Genomic DNA, 19339 nt, shown 5'->3' on the forward strand with positions numbered 1-19339 from the left:
AGACCCCTATATTCTCCATGTAGCGCACTACTTCTGGCCAGACCCCTATATTCTCCATGTAGCGCACTACTTCTGGCCAGACCCCTATATTCTCCATGTAGCGCACTACTTCTGGCCAGACCCCTATATTCTCCATGTAGCGCACTACTTCTGGCCAGACCCCTATATTCTCCATATAGCGCACTACTTCTGGCCAGACCCCTATATTCTCCATGCAGTGCACTACTTCTGGCCAGACCCCTATATTCTCCATGTAGTGCACTACTTCTGGCCAGACCCCTATGTTCTCCATGCAGTGCACTACAGTCTGTGGATTCTTCTTTTGCCTGAGAGGGTCATAGATGTTTGGGTATTGTGACGGACAAAGAACTTTGCACTGGCTTTATCCCTCTCCCAGACATCATACTATGCAAACCCCTTTTCTCCCTCCAGCCCATCCCACCATTGTGAGCTGCTGTGCTCTGGTGTTGTGATCAGCAGATTGGGTATTAAATCCTGGGGATTTGTCACACCCAGTAATGTCCCATATCTCATTATTTGGATAGAGTGGCAGGACACAAGTGCAGTTTTTATTCAAGAAGAAGGGAGGGGAGCTTGAAGTGCAAGGTGATGTGATAAATATGGATGTGGGAGGGAGGGAAGGGAAGGGAAGGAGAGTGAAAGCTCCCTAGAGTCTGTTCAGAGCTGCTCTGTAAACAAGATGTGCTGTATTGAACTCTGTCACTCAGCTTGTACAGCTTGTATTGCTTTGCTTGCGTAGCACGCAGTATGCAAACAGTCTGTCTGTAGCCTCTCTGATAAAGTGTGCATTCTCTCTTGACATAAGTGAGGAGCCTGAGATTTCTGAGTATCACTCTTTAGGAATATATCTCATTTTCTGAGCCTTTCCAAGGGTCAGAAACCAAATGACACGTCCAGCATCTAACCACTCCACTGCGGCACAGGCTGCATCCTCCCCAGTGATCCCTGGTGCTGAGGGGAAGGGGAAGACAGTCGTAAGGCCGTGTCAAGGCCATTGATAGCCTGCTGAGCAGGGGCCACAAAGGACCCTGACCAGTTCCAAGTGACTTATGTCCCATTGATTAACGCATCAGTGGAGCAGAGGACGACAGCAGAGACAAAAACAGAGCCCATGAATTCCTTAATGACCACACAATACGAGTCTGTCCACCACTAGGGATGTAAGCTGTGTTCCGGATGCATACACCGTGATTGCAACATGTTTCCAGTGCCACGGTTGGCTGGTTCTTGGGTCGTCCTCTCTGAGTGAATGGCCTATGGTGATTTGGATGATTAAAAACCTCTTTGGGCTAGATGTGCCGCTAGCGACCCACCTCGACAACATCCGGTGAAATTGCAGAGAAATTGCAGAGCGAAATTCAAAATACAAAAATCGTAATATTAAACATTCATGAAAATACAAGTGTCATACATCATTTAAAAGCTTAACTTCATGTTAATCCAGCTGCTTTGTTAGATGTCAAAAAGGCTTTACGGCGAAGGCATACTATGCGATTATCTGAGGACAGCGCCCCGCGTACAATAGCATTAAAAACATTTTCCAAACCAGCAGAGGCGCCATAAAAGTCAGAAATAGCGATAAAATAAATCACTTACCTTTGAAGAAATTCCTCTGTTTGCAATCCCAAGGGTCCCAGCTACACAACAAATGGTCGTTTTGTTCAATAAAGTCCTTCTTTATATCCCCAAAAAGTCAGTTTAGTTGGCGTGCTTGATTCAGTAATCCACCTGTTCCACTCATTCAAAATGCATACAAAGGAATCCCAAAAGTTACCAATAAACTTCGTCCAAACAAGTCAAACAACATTTCTAATCAATCCTCAGGTACCCTAATATGTAAAAAAGGATCAAATTTAAGACAGAGAATAGTGTGTTCAATACCGGAGATAACGAAGTGCACGCCCTCATCCACGCACGCCACAACACTACAGTCAAAATGAGAGCCACCTTGAAAAACTACAAATTCTAGCTCATTTTTCAAAAACCAAGCCTGAAACCCTTTCTAAAGACTGTTGACATCTAGTGGGAGCCATAGGAACTGCAATCTGGGAGGATTTCCTTTGATCTTCCCATAGACAGGCATTTCAATGGGTGGTCACCTCAACAACAAAAAAGATTCTGGATGGATTCTCCTCGGGTTTTTGCCTGCCATATCAGTTCTGTTATACTCAGACATATTTCAACAGTTTTAGAAACTTCAGAGTGTTTTCTGTCCAATACCACCAATTATATGCATATCCCAGCTTCTGGGCCTGAGTAACAGGCAGTTTACTTTGGGCATGTCAGTCATCCAAACTTCTTAATACTGCCCCCTATACCTAAGAAGTTTTTAACCCTTTGCCTTCTTTTCTCTCTTTTTTCCTTCTCATAATCAAATTACGTAATCAATAACCAAATCACACAAACACACACACTACACATTAACATCAAAGCTGGAAATGCATGTGTGGCCATGCCCCACAAAATAGGGCGCATCATCGAGGGGAGCCCTGCGGACCGCTGTGGGAAGCTGAAGGTGGGCGATCGCATCTTGTCCGTCAACGGCTGCTCCATTACCAACAAGTCCCACTCGGACATCGTCAACCTGATCAAGGAGGCCGGGAACACAGTGTCTCTGAGGATCATTCCTGGTGATGGTAAGACTTTGTGGCTTTCTGTTTTATAATGCAGTAGGGAGGTGACTTATTCATAGTTCTAGTGGGAGTCAATGGGCATCACTGCTCTGCGCTGGCAGAAGCACTTTCTATTAACCTGGGGAGCTATCTAGCGCTATGAGAGGCTGCCCTGGCTTCAAACTGGGAGAGGGTTGGGACTGTGAATGAGTAGGGAGGTGATGCCACTAGATATGTATCTCTAGTCAGTTTTACCTTTCCCCCTTTTATGGTTAAGGTTAGAATTTGGGGAGGGCAAGCTGATAAGTATGTGTGTGTTGATTGTAGTACAGTGTATGATAGGCAGACTGATAATGTCATTTGGATGTACTGCAGTCTGCCAGTTTGGTAATAGCTGCCATTTTGAAATGAAGAGATTATCAACTCAGTGAAATGTGTTTTCTGTGTAATCACTGCTTCCTGTCAGTGTTAATCTCCTCAGTCTGGATGGAACAAGGTGGCAGGAAATGCATACATAATACTGGTTATGGCAGGAACAGGCTGTGACAGGAAATTGGCTCTATCCCCATGAGTAGGAATGTGTTGAGTTGTGCCATGTCCCAGAACAACAATACAGCCAGCCCCTAGAATGGCCTGTCATTGGCTGAGAGACTTGTGGACCAATGAGAGGTGTGTGTGTGTGTGTGTGTGTGTGTGTGTGTGTGTGTGTGTGTGTGTGTGTGTGTGTGTGTGTGTGTGTGTGTGTGTGTGTGTGTGTGTGTGTGTGTGTGTGTGTGTGTGTGTGTGTGTGTGTGCTAGGTTTGCTGCTCTGCCTCTAAAGGGCTCTCCAGAAAAGCTGGTAAAATGTAGCTTCATTAAGATGGGAGGAGAGCCAGGAGCACACACGCACAAAGGAGGAGAGAATGCAAAACCAGTCATTAAACAAAGCATGGCAGTTTGTTTTAACGACCACAATGATAGCATCTATTTATAGCCTACTGTTTCTCTAATGGTAGAACAACTCTAGATAGAACCCATGCAGCCACAACCTTCCCCAACTAGACTGTGTAATTTTGTGTGGAGATATTTGTTGTTGAACCGTTCAGGTTGTGTCAGGCAGGCAGGGCTGTCAGGGTAGCGAGGGAGAGAGGGATAAATGAGTCAGGCTGGTGCTCTTGCTAACTTCAGGCAGAACCCCATTCCATCTATAAGTAACCAATGTATATGATGTGGACTGCCGTGTTGTGGCTTGTGGTGCAGCACAATTATATATGCAAGAAAGGAAGGACAATTACCCCTGGAATTTAAAGAAAAACAGAACGATGGAAGCAGAGAGGCTTGTTTTGATTTGATGTTCCTGTGTAGAGTGGAACTGGTGTTGTCTGTGAGCAAAATGGTAGATGACAACATTGTAGGCAATTAGCATCAGGTTGAACAGAGCAGCCTTGAGGTAAGACTGTGTTTTCTGGAGAGCAAAACTCTTGTATGGAAATGTGTTGTCAAAGACGGCGGTCCTGACCAAGACCCAGTTACGGCTCAAAACACATTGTTTAGCAGAAGAGCGATTTTTAGAGCATCTAACGCATTTGTTTTTTCTCTAAGATAGGAGCCATCTTACCAGAATCCATGTATTACTCATAGATTAGAGGTTATGACCTCTACCCACAATCCTCTACTGTATTTCCACAGAGTCCTCCAACGCGTCTCTGTTGACCAACGCTGAGAAGATTGCCACCATCACCACCACGCACACACCCCAAACTGCCACGGAGCCTCGGTTCGTTTCTATGAAGATCTCAATCAATAAACAGGCTTTTGATGAAATAAAATGTATAATATGATCAATTGCGTGAAAGATGACTTCTATATGAATATGATTTATTTTCATATCTGTGTGTTCATATGAATGATTACATTTTCCAGGAACAACTCAAAGTCGAAACAGGCTCCTCCTCCACCTCCTCCAACACAAGCTCAGCCCTCACAGGTACTGTAAAGACAGACATGTTCTATCGGTCTGTTTCAATCAATCACCAAAAATGGAAGCAATCAGTAAATCATTACTTCACAAGAACACACCGTGCAGCTTCAGTCTGAGATAAACATTTTCATTCAAAGCATCAAAGCAATCAATCAATTAATCAGTTAATCAATTAAAGAGGGCGGAAGAGTGACAGTACCACAGCCAAACTTTTGATGAGTGCAGTAAGTCTGTGTCCAGCCATTGCAGTGCCCTTTTTCTGCAGCAATAATTATTCATTGGTTCCAGGGTATTGTACCACCAGTTAATTTGTGTGGTCCTTTGTACCTCTGTTGGTAGAGCATGGTGCTTGTAACGCCAGGGTTATGGTTTCAATCCCTGTAAAAATGTACGTACGCATGACTGTAAGTTGTTTTGGATAAAAGTGTCTGCTTAAATGGCTTATATTATTATGTGAGTTTTTGCTGGATGTGACTTGATTAGTCCTGAATTTAGTACTCACTTCATGACACCCCTGTTGGCCCGTGAGTTGTGCGTATTTGCACATCTGCTCTGTAAATATGTACTTTTCTTTCTTTCTGTCTCTCAGGATGCCGAGTTGTACTCTGTGGATCTGGAGCGGGACAGTAAAGGCTTTGGGTTCAGCCTGAGAGGAGGACACGAGTACAACATGGACCTTTATGTGTTGAGGCTGGCTGAGGATGGGGCGGCTGTCAGGAACGGCAAGATGAGGGTGAAAAAAACACTCACTCTGTTGTACTGTTCAGCTCGCCTGGGATCCATTATCTGTACAACATGGACCTTTATGTGTTGAGGCTGGCTGAGGATGGGGCGGCTGTCAGGAACGGCAAGATGAGGGTGAAAAAAACACTCACTCTGTTGTACTGTTCAGCTCGCCTGGGATCCATTATCTGTACAACATGGACCTTTATGTGTTGAGGCTGGCTGAGGATGGGGCGGCTGTCAGGAACGGCAAGATGAGGGTGAAAAAAACACTCACTCTGTTGTACTGTTCAGCTCGCCTGGGATCCATTATCTGTACAACATGGACCTTTATGTGTTGAGGCTGGCTGAGGATGGGGCGGCTGTCAGGAACGGCAAGATGAGGGTGAAAAAAACACTCACTCTGTTGTACTGTTCAGCTCGCCTGGGATCCATTATCTGTACAACATGGACCTTTATGTGTTGAGGCTGGCTGAGGATGGGGCGGCTGTCAGGAACGGCAAGATGAGGGTGAAAAAAACACTCACTCTGTTGTACTGTTCAGCTCGCCTGGGATCCATTATCTGTACAACATGGACCTTTATGTGTTGAGGCTGGCTGAGGATGGGGCGGCTGTCAGGAACGGCAAGATGAGGGTGAAAAAAACACTCACTCTGTTGTACTGTTCAGCTCGCCTGGGATCCATTATCTGTACAACATGGACCTTTATGTGTTGAGGCTGGCTGAGGATGGGGCGGCTGTCAGGAACGGCAAGATGAGGGTGAAAAAAAACACTCACTCTGTTGTACTGTTCAGCTCGCCTGGGATCCATTATCTGTACAACATGGACCTTTATGTGTTGAGGCTGGCTGAGGATGGGGCGGCTGTCAGGAACGGCAAGATGAGGGTGAAAAAAACACTCACTCTGTTGTACTGTTCAGCTCGCCTGGGATCCATTATCTGTACAACATGGACCTTTATGTGTTGAGGCTGGCTGAGGATGGGGCGGCTGTCAGGAACGGCAAGATGAGGGTGAAAAAAACACTCACTCTGTTGTACTGTTCAGCTCGCCTGGGATCCATTATCTGTACAACATGGACCTTTATGTGTTGAGGCTGGCTGAGGATGGGGCGGCTGTCAGGAACGGCAAGATGAGGGTGAAAAAAACACTCACTCTGTTGTACTGTTCAGCTCGCCTGGGATCCATTATCTCAATAAATCTCCTCCCTCCTCTCTCTCTGCACACAAAGGTGGGAGATGAGATCCTGGAGATCAACGGCGAGAGCACAAAGAACATGAAGCACGCACGGGCCATCGAGCTGATCAAGAATGGTGGCCGGAGGGCACATCTGGTCCTCAAGAGGGGCGATGGATCTGTACCTGAATATGGTGGGTGGAGATGTGATGTGATACAGGTTCCCGCCATACTATGACTAACACTACTGACTCTGACTGCTGACTAACACTAAAGGCCCCACTCACAGGACGGACACTGTAGTCTGCAGTTTCTTGTTGCTGTGAGCAAATCACATTTTATTTGTCACACGCGCCAAATGCAACATTACCGTGAAACGCTTACTTACAAGCCCTTAACCAACAATGCAGTTCAAGAAATAGAGTTAAGAAAATATTTACTAAATAAACGGAAAAAAATGTAACACAAGATATTTACATAACAATATTGAGGCTATATACAAGGGGTACCGGTACCGAGTCAATGTGTGGGGGTACAGGTTAGTCGAGGTCATTTGTAAAGTGACAATGCATAGATGTAAATAGTTTGGGTGGCCATTTGATTAATTGTTCAGCTTGGGGGTAGAAGCTGTTAAGGAGCCTTTTGGTCCTAGACTTGGTGCTCCGGTATTGGTTGCAATGCGGTAGGAGAGAGAACAGTCTATGACTTGGGTGACTGGAGTCTTTGACAATTCTTTGGGCCTTCCTCTGACACCGCCTAGTATATAGTTCCTGGATGTCAGGAAGCTTGGCCACAGTGATGTACTGGGACATATACATTACCCTCTGTAGCGCCTTACGGTCAGATGCAGAGCAGTTGCCAGACCAGGTGGTGATGCAACCGGTCAGGATGCTCTCGATGGTGCAGCTGTAGAACTTTTTGAGGATCTGGGGACCCATGCCAAATCTTTTCAGTCTCCTGAGGGGGAAAAGGTGTTGTCTTGGTGTGTTTGGACCAGGATAGTTCACTGGTGATGTGGACACCAAGGAACATGAAACTCTCAACCTTTATTGGCCATAGTATGTAATGTTCCTCTTTCTGTATAAATCAAGTCTTGTTATTGTCCAAATACTGTACGTTCTGCTCACTCTAATCTGGGAATGTTTCTCCTTATTTCTGCCAAGAAGGTCAAAGGATTCCACTCAGCCATCAATTTTATAGGTTTTCCTTTTCTGTGCCTGACAGAAAAACTTGTCAACTGAACCAACTACATGTATTTCTCTTATCTCCATTAAGGATCTAAGCCCTCTGTTTTCTCTATTTTTGTTTATTTCTTTTCTTTCTCTTTCCTCCCCACTTCTTTTCTCTGGGTTCTATCTCCTCCCTCCAGCGATGCTGGCTCCTCATCTCGCTGTTGGTACTATGAGAAATGACAAGATGGGAGAGCCCTGTTTCTACTTAATGGGCCAAAATCAGACCACGGTTTGTAGCCAAGTCTGTTCCAACCCAACCTCCTAACTGTTTACCCTCCACCTCAACATCTCTCACCTACTTAATCCATCTCCCCCTACCATCCCCCCCCCCACTACCTGCACCTCCCTGGGTATGTGTTTGAGGCTGTGTGGCCTGGCTCACTCCTCAACCTGCACTGTGCTTTCATGACCCATGTGAACCCATTCACACTGAATGCACTGCTTCTCCTCCTCCCGCCTCTGGAAGGATTCATGTCACTGCTCGCCTCCTGCTGCTACCATAACAACCACTAATTGGGCAGAGTCATGGGCAGAATGCTCTCCAGTTTTTTGTTTTCTCCTCTCTCAGGCTCTTTGTTTTTCTGCAGTTCCCATTCCCAAACGATGATAATCGACTTGTTTATCATTTTTATTTTAACGTCATAGCTGCTTGTTGTGTCATTGATAACACCAGCCCTCCACTTGCAAAGTTTTGCACTTGTTGTGTTGCTGCCACCTACATGTACCAATCTAATGCTCTCATTGAAAATATACTGTAGCAATTGTTTACTTTGATGTAATTTAGTTTGAGGATCAAAGTAAGTCATTTGTGTACAAATTTGAATATTTAATATCACCCTTTTTCCCCAGTATATTTATTGTCCTAATTTGCAAACAAGTCACTGTTTATGGAAGTACATGGCAGTACATGGTTTCATAAAAAAGGCTGTATTGACTAAATACAGATATAAGCAATATTTGTATTGATACAAGCAATTTGTGGGAATTGTCTTAGCTACCAAGCTTATATTATTTAGTTAGTTTAAACTCCATCCAGTCTGAGAATGTCTCTCATGTTCTTCCTTTGTTTTCATACAGACTCCAGCCATGACGGGCACTCTCCCACACCCGGGGCACAAAACTCTCCGGAAGTGAGAACCCTGCCACCAAACAGCCGATATCACACCTCATCGGAGTCCAGTTATCCACCAGACTTTCACAAACCATCACGCCACAAGGATGCTGCGCAGGGCCGAGACAGGGACAGGATGGAGTACCAGGGCCGGCACTTTAACCCCCACCACCATCACACCTGGAACAACAACCACAGCCATACCATCCCCATCCAACACTACCCTGAAAACAGCGGCGGCAACAATAAGAAGAGCCGGGGCCGCAAAGTCAACAAGTCAGAGTCAGAGAGCGGCATTTCAAAACTCTTAAAGACTCTGCGTAAGGACAGCTCTGGGAAGAAGGCTGCAGCTGCAGCGGCAGCTAAAGAACGAGAGCGGGAGCTCTCCGCTAGTAGCAGTACTCTAGACCCGAGGTACAGTCGACCACGCCGTGGCTCCCTCGACCGTTCGCCCACTCGTAAACATAACGCCTCCCCTGACCGACAGCGGGCCAAGTCCATGGACCGCAGGGCAGAGCGAGCACACCGAGACAGCACACCCGAGAAGGAGAACGAGGACGGAGGTTTCCTCAGTCATGCGGCTACTCCTGAACAACCACTCTACGACCGCAGGCTCCTGAGGGAACCACAGACCCCAGGCCGAGCCTACTTAGAGGCCACCACCCCAGAGCGCCTGAACAAAAGGGCTTCCTCCCTGTCTCTTTCCAGGGGGTGGACTCCCGACAGAGGCAGCCTGAAGAACGGCAACCTCCTGAGGGACTCGCCGGTTGAGACGAGGGAGGAAAGGTATGGGATGAACGGAACGCCAGAGAGACGGTACAGGTCAGAGAGAGATTCGTCTCCAGACAGCAGCTATAGCAGGGAGGAGCTGAACTACTACAGTACACTGAAGAACAATGCCTCCACTCACAACCACGCAGGCTACAACAACGCAGTAGGTCGCGCCCAGAACCAGTTCCCCGAGCCTATGAGAAGGCTTTACAAAGAGAGCCCCAAGGACCTCAGCATCTGAGTGGACAGAGCCTGGACCCTGGCCTCTCACCCCTCAACCTGTGTAGGCCACAGTACATACGCTGGACTTGGACTTCTGAGGAGATTAACTCGTGATTTATCCAATCGCCTGGTTGATTGATTCATTGATTTGACTACTTGTGATCCGGGACAGAGAGTCATACCACAGCAGGAGTACAATCATTTTTTGTTGTTCATACTGTATGTTTTGTTTCTGTTCTCATTATTTTGAGCATAACTGCAGTTGTTAATACTGTAGTGAAGGTATGTGTATGTGCCTATCACATCACAAATGGTGATTTAGCTTTTTTTGGGCATCTCTGTTTGAAACCTCAGAAGGAACACATACAGTCGCTAGTGAAAGTCTACACACCCCTTGCACAGTCTTCACATTTTGCTGCCTTAAAATGTAATCCAAATATTTATTAATTTAGATTGGTAGAACAATTATCTACAAAACCTACTCCACATTTTCAAAGTGAAAGAAAAATTATAGAACACCCCCCCCCCAAAAAAAAGATTGATTGTGTTTTTTTTACTCTTAGCGCAACATATATCCATTGTTTTTGTCAAATTGCTCAGGAAATGTGGTTGGGAATCATTGATGGCCAGCAATATTTCAGTCTTGTCTCGGATTTTCAAGCAAATTTAAGTCAGGACTGAGACTGGACAACTCACACTTTACACCTCTTCGAAAGCCCTCCTGGCTGGTCTTTGGTATTAAAATGTGTGTAAATGTCCCGCTGACAAATAAAACTTTAGGTTTTCAGAAAACTACGCAGGTTTTTACCTGGGCTTTGCTCCTTTCATGTTTTTTTTATCCTGACAAACTCCCCAATCCCTGCCGGTGACAAGCATACCCATTACATGATGCTGCCACCACAATACTTGAAAATAGAGGATTTTCCTCTGTGTTGCATTAGGTTTGATTCAAACCAGCAGTTTTTATTTAGTCCAAAAAGTTAAATAATTTGCTGTTTTGTCTAGCAGTATTATTTAACAGCCTTGTTGCAAACATAATTGATGATTTGGCATGGATGTTTTAACACAGGTTTCCTTCTTTTCACTTCATCATACAGGCCACTAATGTGGAGTGAATGCAATGTTGTTGATCCTCTGTATTTTCAAGTATTGCGGTGGCAGCGTCATGTATTGGGTATGCTTGTCACCGACAGGAAATGGGGTTGTCAGGATAAAAAATATATATGAAAGGAGCAAAGCACAGGTAAAAAGTCAGAGAAAAGTCCGCCGTAGTCTTCTGAAACCCAAGAGTTAATTAATGCTAGACACACCAGAATGGCTTTCCAAGAGGTGTTGAGTGATCCAGTCTTAGTCCTGACTTAAATATTCTTTAAAATCAAAGAGACAAAGTTTGAATAATGCTTTCCAGCAATGATTCCCAACAAAATTTACTGAGCTTGAGCAATTTTGACAAAAACAATGGAGCTTTGTTGCCCTAAGAGTTGGTAAAATCTTATTCAAAATTATTTCCTTTTTATGTTTTATAATATTTCTTTCACTTAAAAAATGTTTAGTAGGTTGTGTAGATCTATAGAAAAGAAAATCCAATGTAATCCCTTTTTAGATACAAATGTTAAGTTAGCAAAATGTGAAGACTGCCAGGGGTGTGTAGACTTTCACTAGCGACTGTATGTGTTCCCTCTGAGGTTTCAAACATGCTCCTTACTGTGGTAACTGGTACTTCATGGTGGGCTTGTTTTTAATATGTGTTTTGATGTCATTTTCCACCTCAGAATTGCTTTACAAAGCAAACTATAGCACAAGATGTTGGTAGTAGTGACATTTTATGGACAACTGCAGTGTACATACCTAAGTGAATATCATACAGAGAAAAGGCAAACTCAAATTTTTATAACCAATAGTAATTTTAGAAATAATATATTTGAAATCATGCTTTTTGCATTTGTCTAGCTATTTATTTTCAATTGGCACATACCACAACGAAGCTTGGTAAAAGCTTAAAGGACCAAGTTATATGCCCCATAACCTGAAAATAAGAATAATTGTTATCCCTGCTGGATTTGCTGTAGAATCGCCAAAGAGGGAAACTAACATCCATGTCCTCTTCTCTCAGTCGGAGGTGTCTGAGTAGACTGCCTGTGGTGGAAATAAAATTAAACAAAGTGTTGGATTCCTATTCAGAGGAAAGTAGAAGCAACATGTTAACTGACTGGAGCCTGTTACATGAAGCCTGCTTCAGTTATAAGCAACATGGAGAGGTTGACTAAGAGAGGTCAAGTCAAATGGTTTGAAAGTAACCACAGTCCTAGAATGAATTGATCCTATTTACCGATGTAGACGTGAGGAAAGCTAAACCACATCTGATTGGCTTGAAGATTCAATAGAAAATATTGATCAGCGGCCCACTGATCCCATACAGGTGATATGGGAGTAATTCCTTTCTTCCTCTCCCTGTCCAAGGAAATGAGGTGATGATGTAATTATGTAAGGGAAGCTGTTGTGATGGTAACATATGGAAAGTTCTGGTACAGAAGTATCTGCCATTCTGAGCCATGCTTTCACATCACTGGAGTATGACTGCTGCTTTAACCGTGTTTTTCTGTATATTCTCTGTTTTATGTTTCATAAAACATCTAAAACGATATAGGAAAAACTACAACCAATGCATTATTTTATCAAAGTTTTTTCCACGGTACTGTAAAAAAATGGACATTTAAAGAAGAAGATAACCTGCCGGCCACCACCTGTACAGAATTTTACTATGTAACTAATAGGAACCTGTCAAGGAATAACTTGCTGCCTTTTTCTTGTACAAAAGAGAAATTTATGAGAAACCTCTGCAGTGAGGAATGTGATATTGTGTTTATATTTCTGAAATGGACCTGATGATTCATGGGAAATATGTTAATGTACTCTGAATCAGGTATGTAAAGACATTCTAAAAATGGATGACTGTATTTGGTCAATTAGAAGCTGTTTGTTGGTTTGAATATGTCTTGATGGTTAGCCTGCCTTTGTATTATAAAGCACTTGTATGCAGTCTGTGTTCTTTAATTAAGCATTATTTCTTGCAATGTGCTCCAGACATAATGCTATATCTGTGTTGATAAAAGCAGTACATGCATATGGGCCAATCTTTTTTATAAAACACTATGCACATATAAATACTACATTGTTCATAGCTTTATTTGACCCATGAAGCTATACATAACATTAGTTTAAGTACAAGTAGATGTGGACTTACCCAGTAAAGCTTCTTTCCTTGAGAGGGATCACAATGTATATGTAGCTATCAAAAGAAGTCTGTGAATGCTATTTTTATTATCAAATAAAGTTTTCCATACAAATTCAAAATAATTTTTTTCTACAGTGGCTTGCAATTATATTCCCAGGAGATTGCTATTGACATGATCTACATTTTAGATTCCCTTTGGAGTGCAGCATTTACAGATTGATTTATTATTCACCAAGGTACCTCAGTATATGTAAATGCAATGCTTTAGTAACAGAATATCTGCAAAAAATACAGTGTCTATCTGACATTTCAAATGTGTCTGACTAGCAGAGGTTTCGGTAGATAAAACAGGAATAACTGTATATTAATTCACATCAATATCTTCTTGTTACCCGTTGACAGAATAATTCAGTTTGTACATCACGGAAGTGAAATTAATCTACTTGTTAATAATGGACAAGGTACTGGGATGGAATGTCAGGAAACTGCTACTACACTAGCACATACTGTATGGATATCCACAGCTGTTAACAAGCAACCCCGAGGCAGCCTTTCAGCTATATTATGCTGCTATATCATCCTTTGGTCTTTTTGTTTTTCAATGCAAGTATTGAAAAGCATAGCAACATCTATTACTTTAAACTTGAGAGGGGTCTTCTTCTTATCATACAAGCCATATCAGAAACCTAGCCTACACTGGGGACAAATTCAGGCTGAGGCTGTAATGATAGCACAACAGTCTACTCTTTACGCTGTGTCTGTGTCTGTTTATTCCCTATATAGAGCACTACTTGTCTCTGGTCAAAAGTGGTAGTGCACTATTATGTAGAATAAATAGGGTGTCGTCCGGATTAGGGGAGGGTTTGGCCGGGTGGTGGCTTGACTTGGCACATTGTGCTCTAGCGATTCCTTGTGGCGGGCCGGGCGCCTGCAGGCTGATTTCGGTCGTCAGTTGAACGGTGTTTTCTCCAAAACATTGAGGGTTAAGTGGGAGGGTGTTAAGAAGCACTGTTTGGCGGGTCATGTTTCGGAGGACGCATGACTCGCCCTTCGCCTCTCCCGAGCCCGTTGGGGAGTTGCAGCGATGAGACAAGATAGTAAATGTATATCACGAAATTGGGGAGAAAAAGGGGGTACATTTTATTATTATTATAAAAAAGAGTAAAAGAAATACGAAAATAATAAGGTCGCTACTTAGCATGTAAATTAACTTTGAATAGACATGCAGGCATTTTAATAGTGATCCATAGCTAATGAAGGGGGGAAAAAAACTTCAAGACATGTGGAAGCACGCACAGAACTGAGCCTTCACAGCATACTGCATGACTCACTCATAGCTTAACTGCTGATTTATGAATGTGTTTTTCTACCATCTAGATGAAAAAAGCATTTTGGATCAAATAAAATTGTATTCATCACGTACACAGTTTACCGCAGGTATAAAAGATGCAGAGAGTGTGCTAGCTCCCAGAGAGTGTGCTAGCTCCCAGAGAGTGTGCTAGCTCCCAGAGAGTGTGCTAGCTCCCAGAGAGTGTGCTAGCTCCCACAACACTGCAGTACAATATGTGAATTAAAGCAGATGTCAACAAGTTCTTTGCACATTTCTCACTTCAACATTTGTTACCTTCCCAGGGAGGTACCTATATGAACTACATGTAGTTCAACTACTATAATTACATACCAATTACATTTGTTACCTTCCCAGGGAGGTACCTATATGAACTACATGTAGTTCAACTACTATAATTACATACCAATTACATGTGTTACCTTCCCAGGGAGGTACCTATATGAACTACATGTAGTTCAACTACTATAATTACATACCAATTACATGTGTTACCTTCCCAGGGAGGTACCTATATGAACTACATGTAGTTCAACTACTATAATTACATACCAATTACATTTGTTACCTTCCCAAGGAGGTACCTATATGAACTACATGTAGTTCAACTACTATAATTACATACCAATTACATTTGTTACCTTCCCAGGGAGGTACCTATATGAACTACATGTAGTTCAACTACTATAATTACATACCAATTACATTTGTTACCTTCCCAGGGAGGTACCTATATGAACTACATGTAGTTCAACTACTATAATTACATACCAATTACATTTTGTAGTAGCTTGGTGGTAGTTCCTAATTCTCATTTTTTGTGCTTAATAGGTTTAGGGCTTTATTCAATCAGATCCGCTGTAGCCGACATTCGCATAGAGGTTGTTTTGGCAGTGTCAGAGGTAGAATTGCGTTAGAACTGTCAAGTTCATAAACCACTCCTGGCATTATAGATTAAGTGGACATTGCCATTGGCTGCAGAAATCCCATGCAGTTCAAACACTGAAATGTGAGATGTAATCTACACCTCGATTAGGCTGATAGAAATCCTCATTATTTAATTGATTGACTTTTAATTTCAGCACAATTATTATATAGCCAGTACTTTCTGGTTCTGAACTTCTAATGACGGTGTGGCTTCCTGACAATGATCAAGAGCAGCTGCTCACAATTTTGACAGCTCCGCTAAAACATCAGCTATGAGGGTGTCGGCTATCACCGGTTAACGCTTAATCTGATTTAATCTAGGCCGAAATGACACTTTCTGGTAACATCTGACTCCAGAGTGAGTGATCTGTTCTTGCAGTTTGTAGTCAATGACATTTCAGATTTAGATATGATCATTTTTCACTAAGTAGTTTGGATGTAGTGAAACACTTTTTGAAAGTAACTTCAGTTAAGTAAACTATAATTTTCTTAAGGGTAGCTTTAGTATAGCTTAAATGTTCTATTGTGAAGTAATTGGTAGCTTGGTATATTTTCAGAGTAGCTTCCCCAACACTGTTCATTTGTGTGTTTACAGTATGTCACGTTCCTGTTAGAGCAAGCAGTAAGTTTCTGAATTGATGAAAGCAGAGACTTCCTGTTACGGTTGTCCAAATGAGCAGACCAAGGTGCAGCGTGGTATGTCTTCATCTTGATAATTTGTTTTAAATCTGAACACATAAACAAAATAATAAACAATGGAAAAACGACCGTCACGTCTTGCGGGCTTTACAAAAGCAGTACAAAAATAAGATCCCACAACTCAAGGAGGGAAAAGGGCTGCCTAAGTATGGTTCCCAATCAGAGAAAACGATAGGCAGCTGCCTCTGATTGGAAACCATACCTGGCCAAAACAGAAATATTAACCATAGAATTCCCAACCCACACCCTGACCTAACAACATAGAGAAATAAACCGTCTCTCTCAGGTCAGTGACACTTCCATACAGTATGAATTGGAAATCATGAGAGGTAATGCTCCTACAACTCCCTGCCTATCTTCACAACAGACCTTAATCTGGTCTGTGGCCAGTGATTGATTTGTTGTTGTTTTCCTCAGCCTCTCTCTGCTGGAGCTGGATTGGAGCATGTTCCTTGGTGAGGGAGCATATCTGTATTCAACTAGAGATCCGATGGTATGACGGTTGCTATGGCTACGCTATGAAGGTCATTATGAGAGAGTTCGAGGTGTTTGTTTTGCTCCAGTCTGACAGATATTTTTGCACAACTGAGGTGAAGGAATCTCACGTCACTCCCTGAGTTGCTATCATTTATCACACAGACAGACACAGTTTATAGCACAGACTTTACACAGATTGAAAAAGGTCGCATAACTCATATTTCATCAATGATGAAACTGATTCAAGAAGTCTCCAGGTATTGTTCGCTGATGTAGAGTACCGTATGATAAACTGTAGACCACACTATCTAGAAGAGAGTTCTCATCTATATTATTCATAGCCGTCTATTTACCACCACAGAACAATGCTGGCACTAAGACTGCACTCAAACAACTCTATAAGGCCATAAGCAAACAAATAAATGCTCATCCGGAAGCGGCGCTCCTAGTGGCCGGGGACTTTAATGCAGAGAAATTTAAATCAGTTATACCAAATTTTTACCAGCATGTCACATGTGCAAGCAAAGGAAAAAAACTCTAGACCAGCTTTACTCCTCACACAGAGATGCATACAAAGCTCTCCCCTACCCTCCATTTGGCAAATCTGACCTTAATTATATCCTCCTGACTCATGCTTACAAGCAAAAACTAAAGCAGGAGGCACCTATGACTCGCTCAATACGGAGGTGGTCAGATTACGAGGATGCTACGCTACAGGACTTTTTTGCTAGCACAGACAGGATTATGTTCCGGGATTCATCCAATGGCATTGAGGAGTATACCACCTCAGTCATCAGCGACATCATCCGCACAGTGACCGAACGTACATATCCCAACCAGAAGCAATGGATTACAGGCAACTCCGCATCGAGCTAAAACATTGAGCTGCCGCTTTCAAGGAGCGGGGCACAAATGAGGACGCTTATAGCAAATCCCGCTACACCCTCAGACGAACCACCAAACAAGCCATGTGTCAATACAGGATTAAGATGAAATCCTACTACACCTGCTCTGACACTCATCTGAAGTGGCAGGGCTTGAAAACTATTGCGGACTACGAAGGGAAACCCAGACGCGAGCTGCCCAGTGATGCGTGCCTACCATACGAGCTAAATGCCTTTTATGCTAGCTTTGAGGCAAGCAACACTGAATCATAGATTAGATAACCAGCTGTTCTGGATGATTGTGTGATAATGCTCTCAGTAGCCGATGTGAGCAAGACCTTTCAACAGGTCAACATTCACAAAAGCCGCAGGGCCAGATGGATTACCAGGACGTGTACTCAAAGCATGCGCGGCCCAACTGGCAATTGACTTCACTGACATTTTCAACCTCTCCCTGACTGAGTCTGTAATACCTACATGTTTCAAGCAGACCAACATATTTCCTGTGCCCAAGGAAGCGATGGTAACCTGCCTAAATGTTTATTAGCAAATTGCACTCACGTCTGTAGCCATGAAGTGCTTTGAAAGGCTGGTCATGGTTCACATCAACAGCATCCTCCCGGATACCCTAGACCCACTCCAATTCGCATGCCGCCCCAACAAACGCACAGATGACGCAATCTCAATCACACTCCACACTTCCCTTTCCCACTTGGACAAAAGGAACACCTATGTGAGAATGCTGTTTGTTGACTACAGCTCAGCGTTCAACACCATAGTGCACACGAAGCTCATCACTAAGCTAAGGTCCTGGGACTAACCACCTCCCTCTGCAACTGGATCCTGGACATCCTGACGGGCCACCCCCAGGTGGTAAGGGTAGGCAGAAACACATCTGCCACGCTGATCCCTAACACTGGGGTCCCTCCTGTACTCCCTGTTCACCCATGACTGCGTGGCCAAACATGACTCCAACACCATCATTAAGTTTGCTGACAACACACCAGCGGTAGGCCTGATCACCGACAACGATGATACAGCCTATGGGAGGAGGTCAGAGAACTGGCATTGTGGTGACAAGACAACAACCTCTACCTCAATGTGAGCAAGACAAATGAGCTAATCATGGTCTACAGGAAAAGGCGGGCCGAACAGGCCCCCATTAACCTGTATGGGCTAGGGGGCAGTTTTTTCACGGCCAGATGAAAAACATACCCAATTTAAACAGGTTACTACTCTGGCCCAGAAACTAGAATATGCATATTATTAGTAGGTTTGGATAGAAAAAAACTCTGAAGTTTCTAAAACTGTTTGAATGGTGTCTGAGTATAACAGAACTCATATGGCAGGCAAAAACCTGAGAAAAATACAACCAGGAAATGAAAATCTGGTGCCTGTAGTTTTTTCAAGTGATTGCCTATCTAACACACAGTGAGTTAGGGTTCATTTTGCACTTCCTAAGGCTTCCACTAGATGCCAACAGTCTTTAGAAAGTTGTTTGAGGTACGCATTCACGTGAGAGTTGTTGAAAAAAACGTTTTTCAAGATTTTTCTGAGCGCAGTACTCAGATTATTGCAGTGTGCTTTCCCAGTAAAGCTTTTTTGAAATCTGTCAATGCGGTTGCATTCAGGAGATGTTAATCTATAATTCTTTGAATAACAGTTTAATATTTTATCAACGTTTATAATGAGTATTTTTGTAAATTGTTGTGCTGATTCACCGACAGTTTTGGGGGAAATACATTTTCTGAACGTCACGCGCCAAGGTAAAATGTTTTTTTTGGATATAAATATGAACTTGATAGAACAAAAAATGCATGTATTGTCTAACATAATGTCCTAGGAGTGTCATCTGATGAAGATTGTCAAAGGTTAGTGCATAATTTTAGCTGGTTTTCTGCTTTTGGTGACGCCTGTCCTTGCATTGAAAATGGCTGTGTAAT

At 43.1% G+C, this 19339-nt stretch overlaps 1 protein-coding gene across 3 annotated transcripts in view; it reads left to right on the forward strand.

Annotated features, from left to right (window-relative positions):
* The window catches only part of LOC115166327 (membrane-associated guanylate kinase, WW and PDZ domain-containing protein 1), a 193975-nt gene extending 183621 nt beyond the window's left edge, over positions 1 to 10354 (forward strand). For 2 of the 3 annotated variants that reach the window (XM_029720237.1, XM_029720236.1), the window contains exons 17-22: positions 2454 to 2657; positions 4302 to 4389; positions 4536 to 4599; positions 5183 to 5326; positions 6546 to 6684; positions 8800 to 10354. In XM_029720237.1, the coding sequence (XP_029576097.1) occupies positions 2454 to 2657; positions 4302 to 4389; positions 4536 to 4599; positions 5183 to 5326; positions 6546 to 6684; positions 8800 to 9845 (1685 nt within the window). In that variant the 3' untranslated portion in view covers positions 9846 to 10354. The remainder of the gene's footprint in view (positions 1 to 2453; positions 2658 to 4301; positions 4390 to 4535; positions 4600 to 5182; positions 5327 to 6545; positions 6685 to 8799) is intronic. The other variant, XM_029720235.1, reaches the window with a different exon arrangement.
* Positions 10355 to 19339: the final 8985 nt, after the last annotated feature.

This window comes from Salmo trutta, chromosome 28 (assembly GCF_901001165.1).
Source record: "Salmo trutta chromosome 28, fSalTru1.1, whole genome shotgun sequence".
Lineage (NCBI taxonomy): Eukaryota > Metazoa > Chordata > Actinopteri > Salmoniformes > Salmonidae > Salmo > Salmo trutta.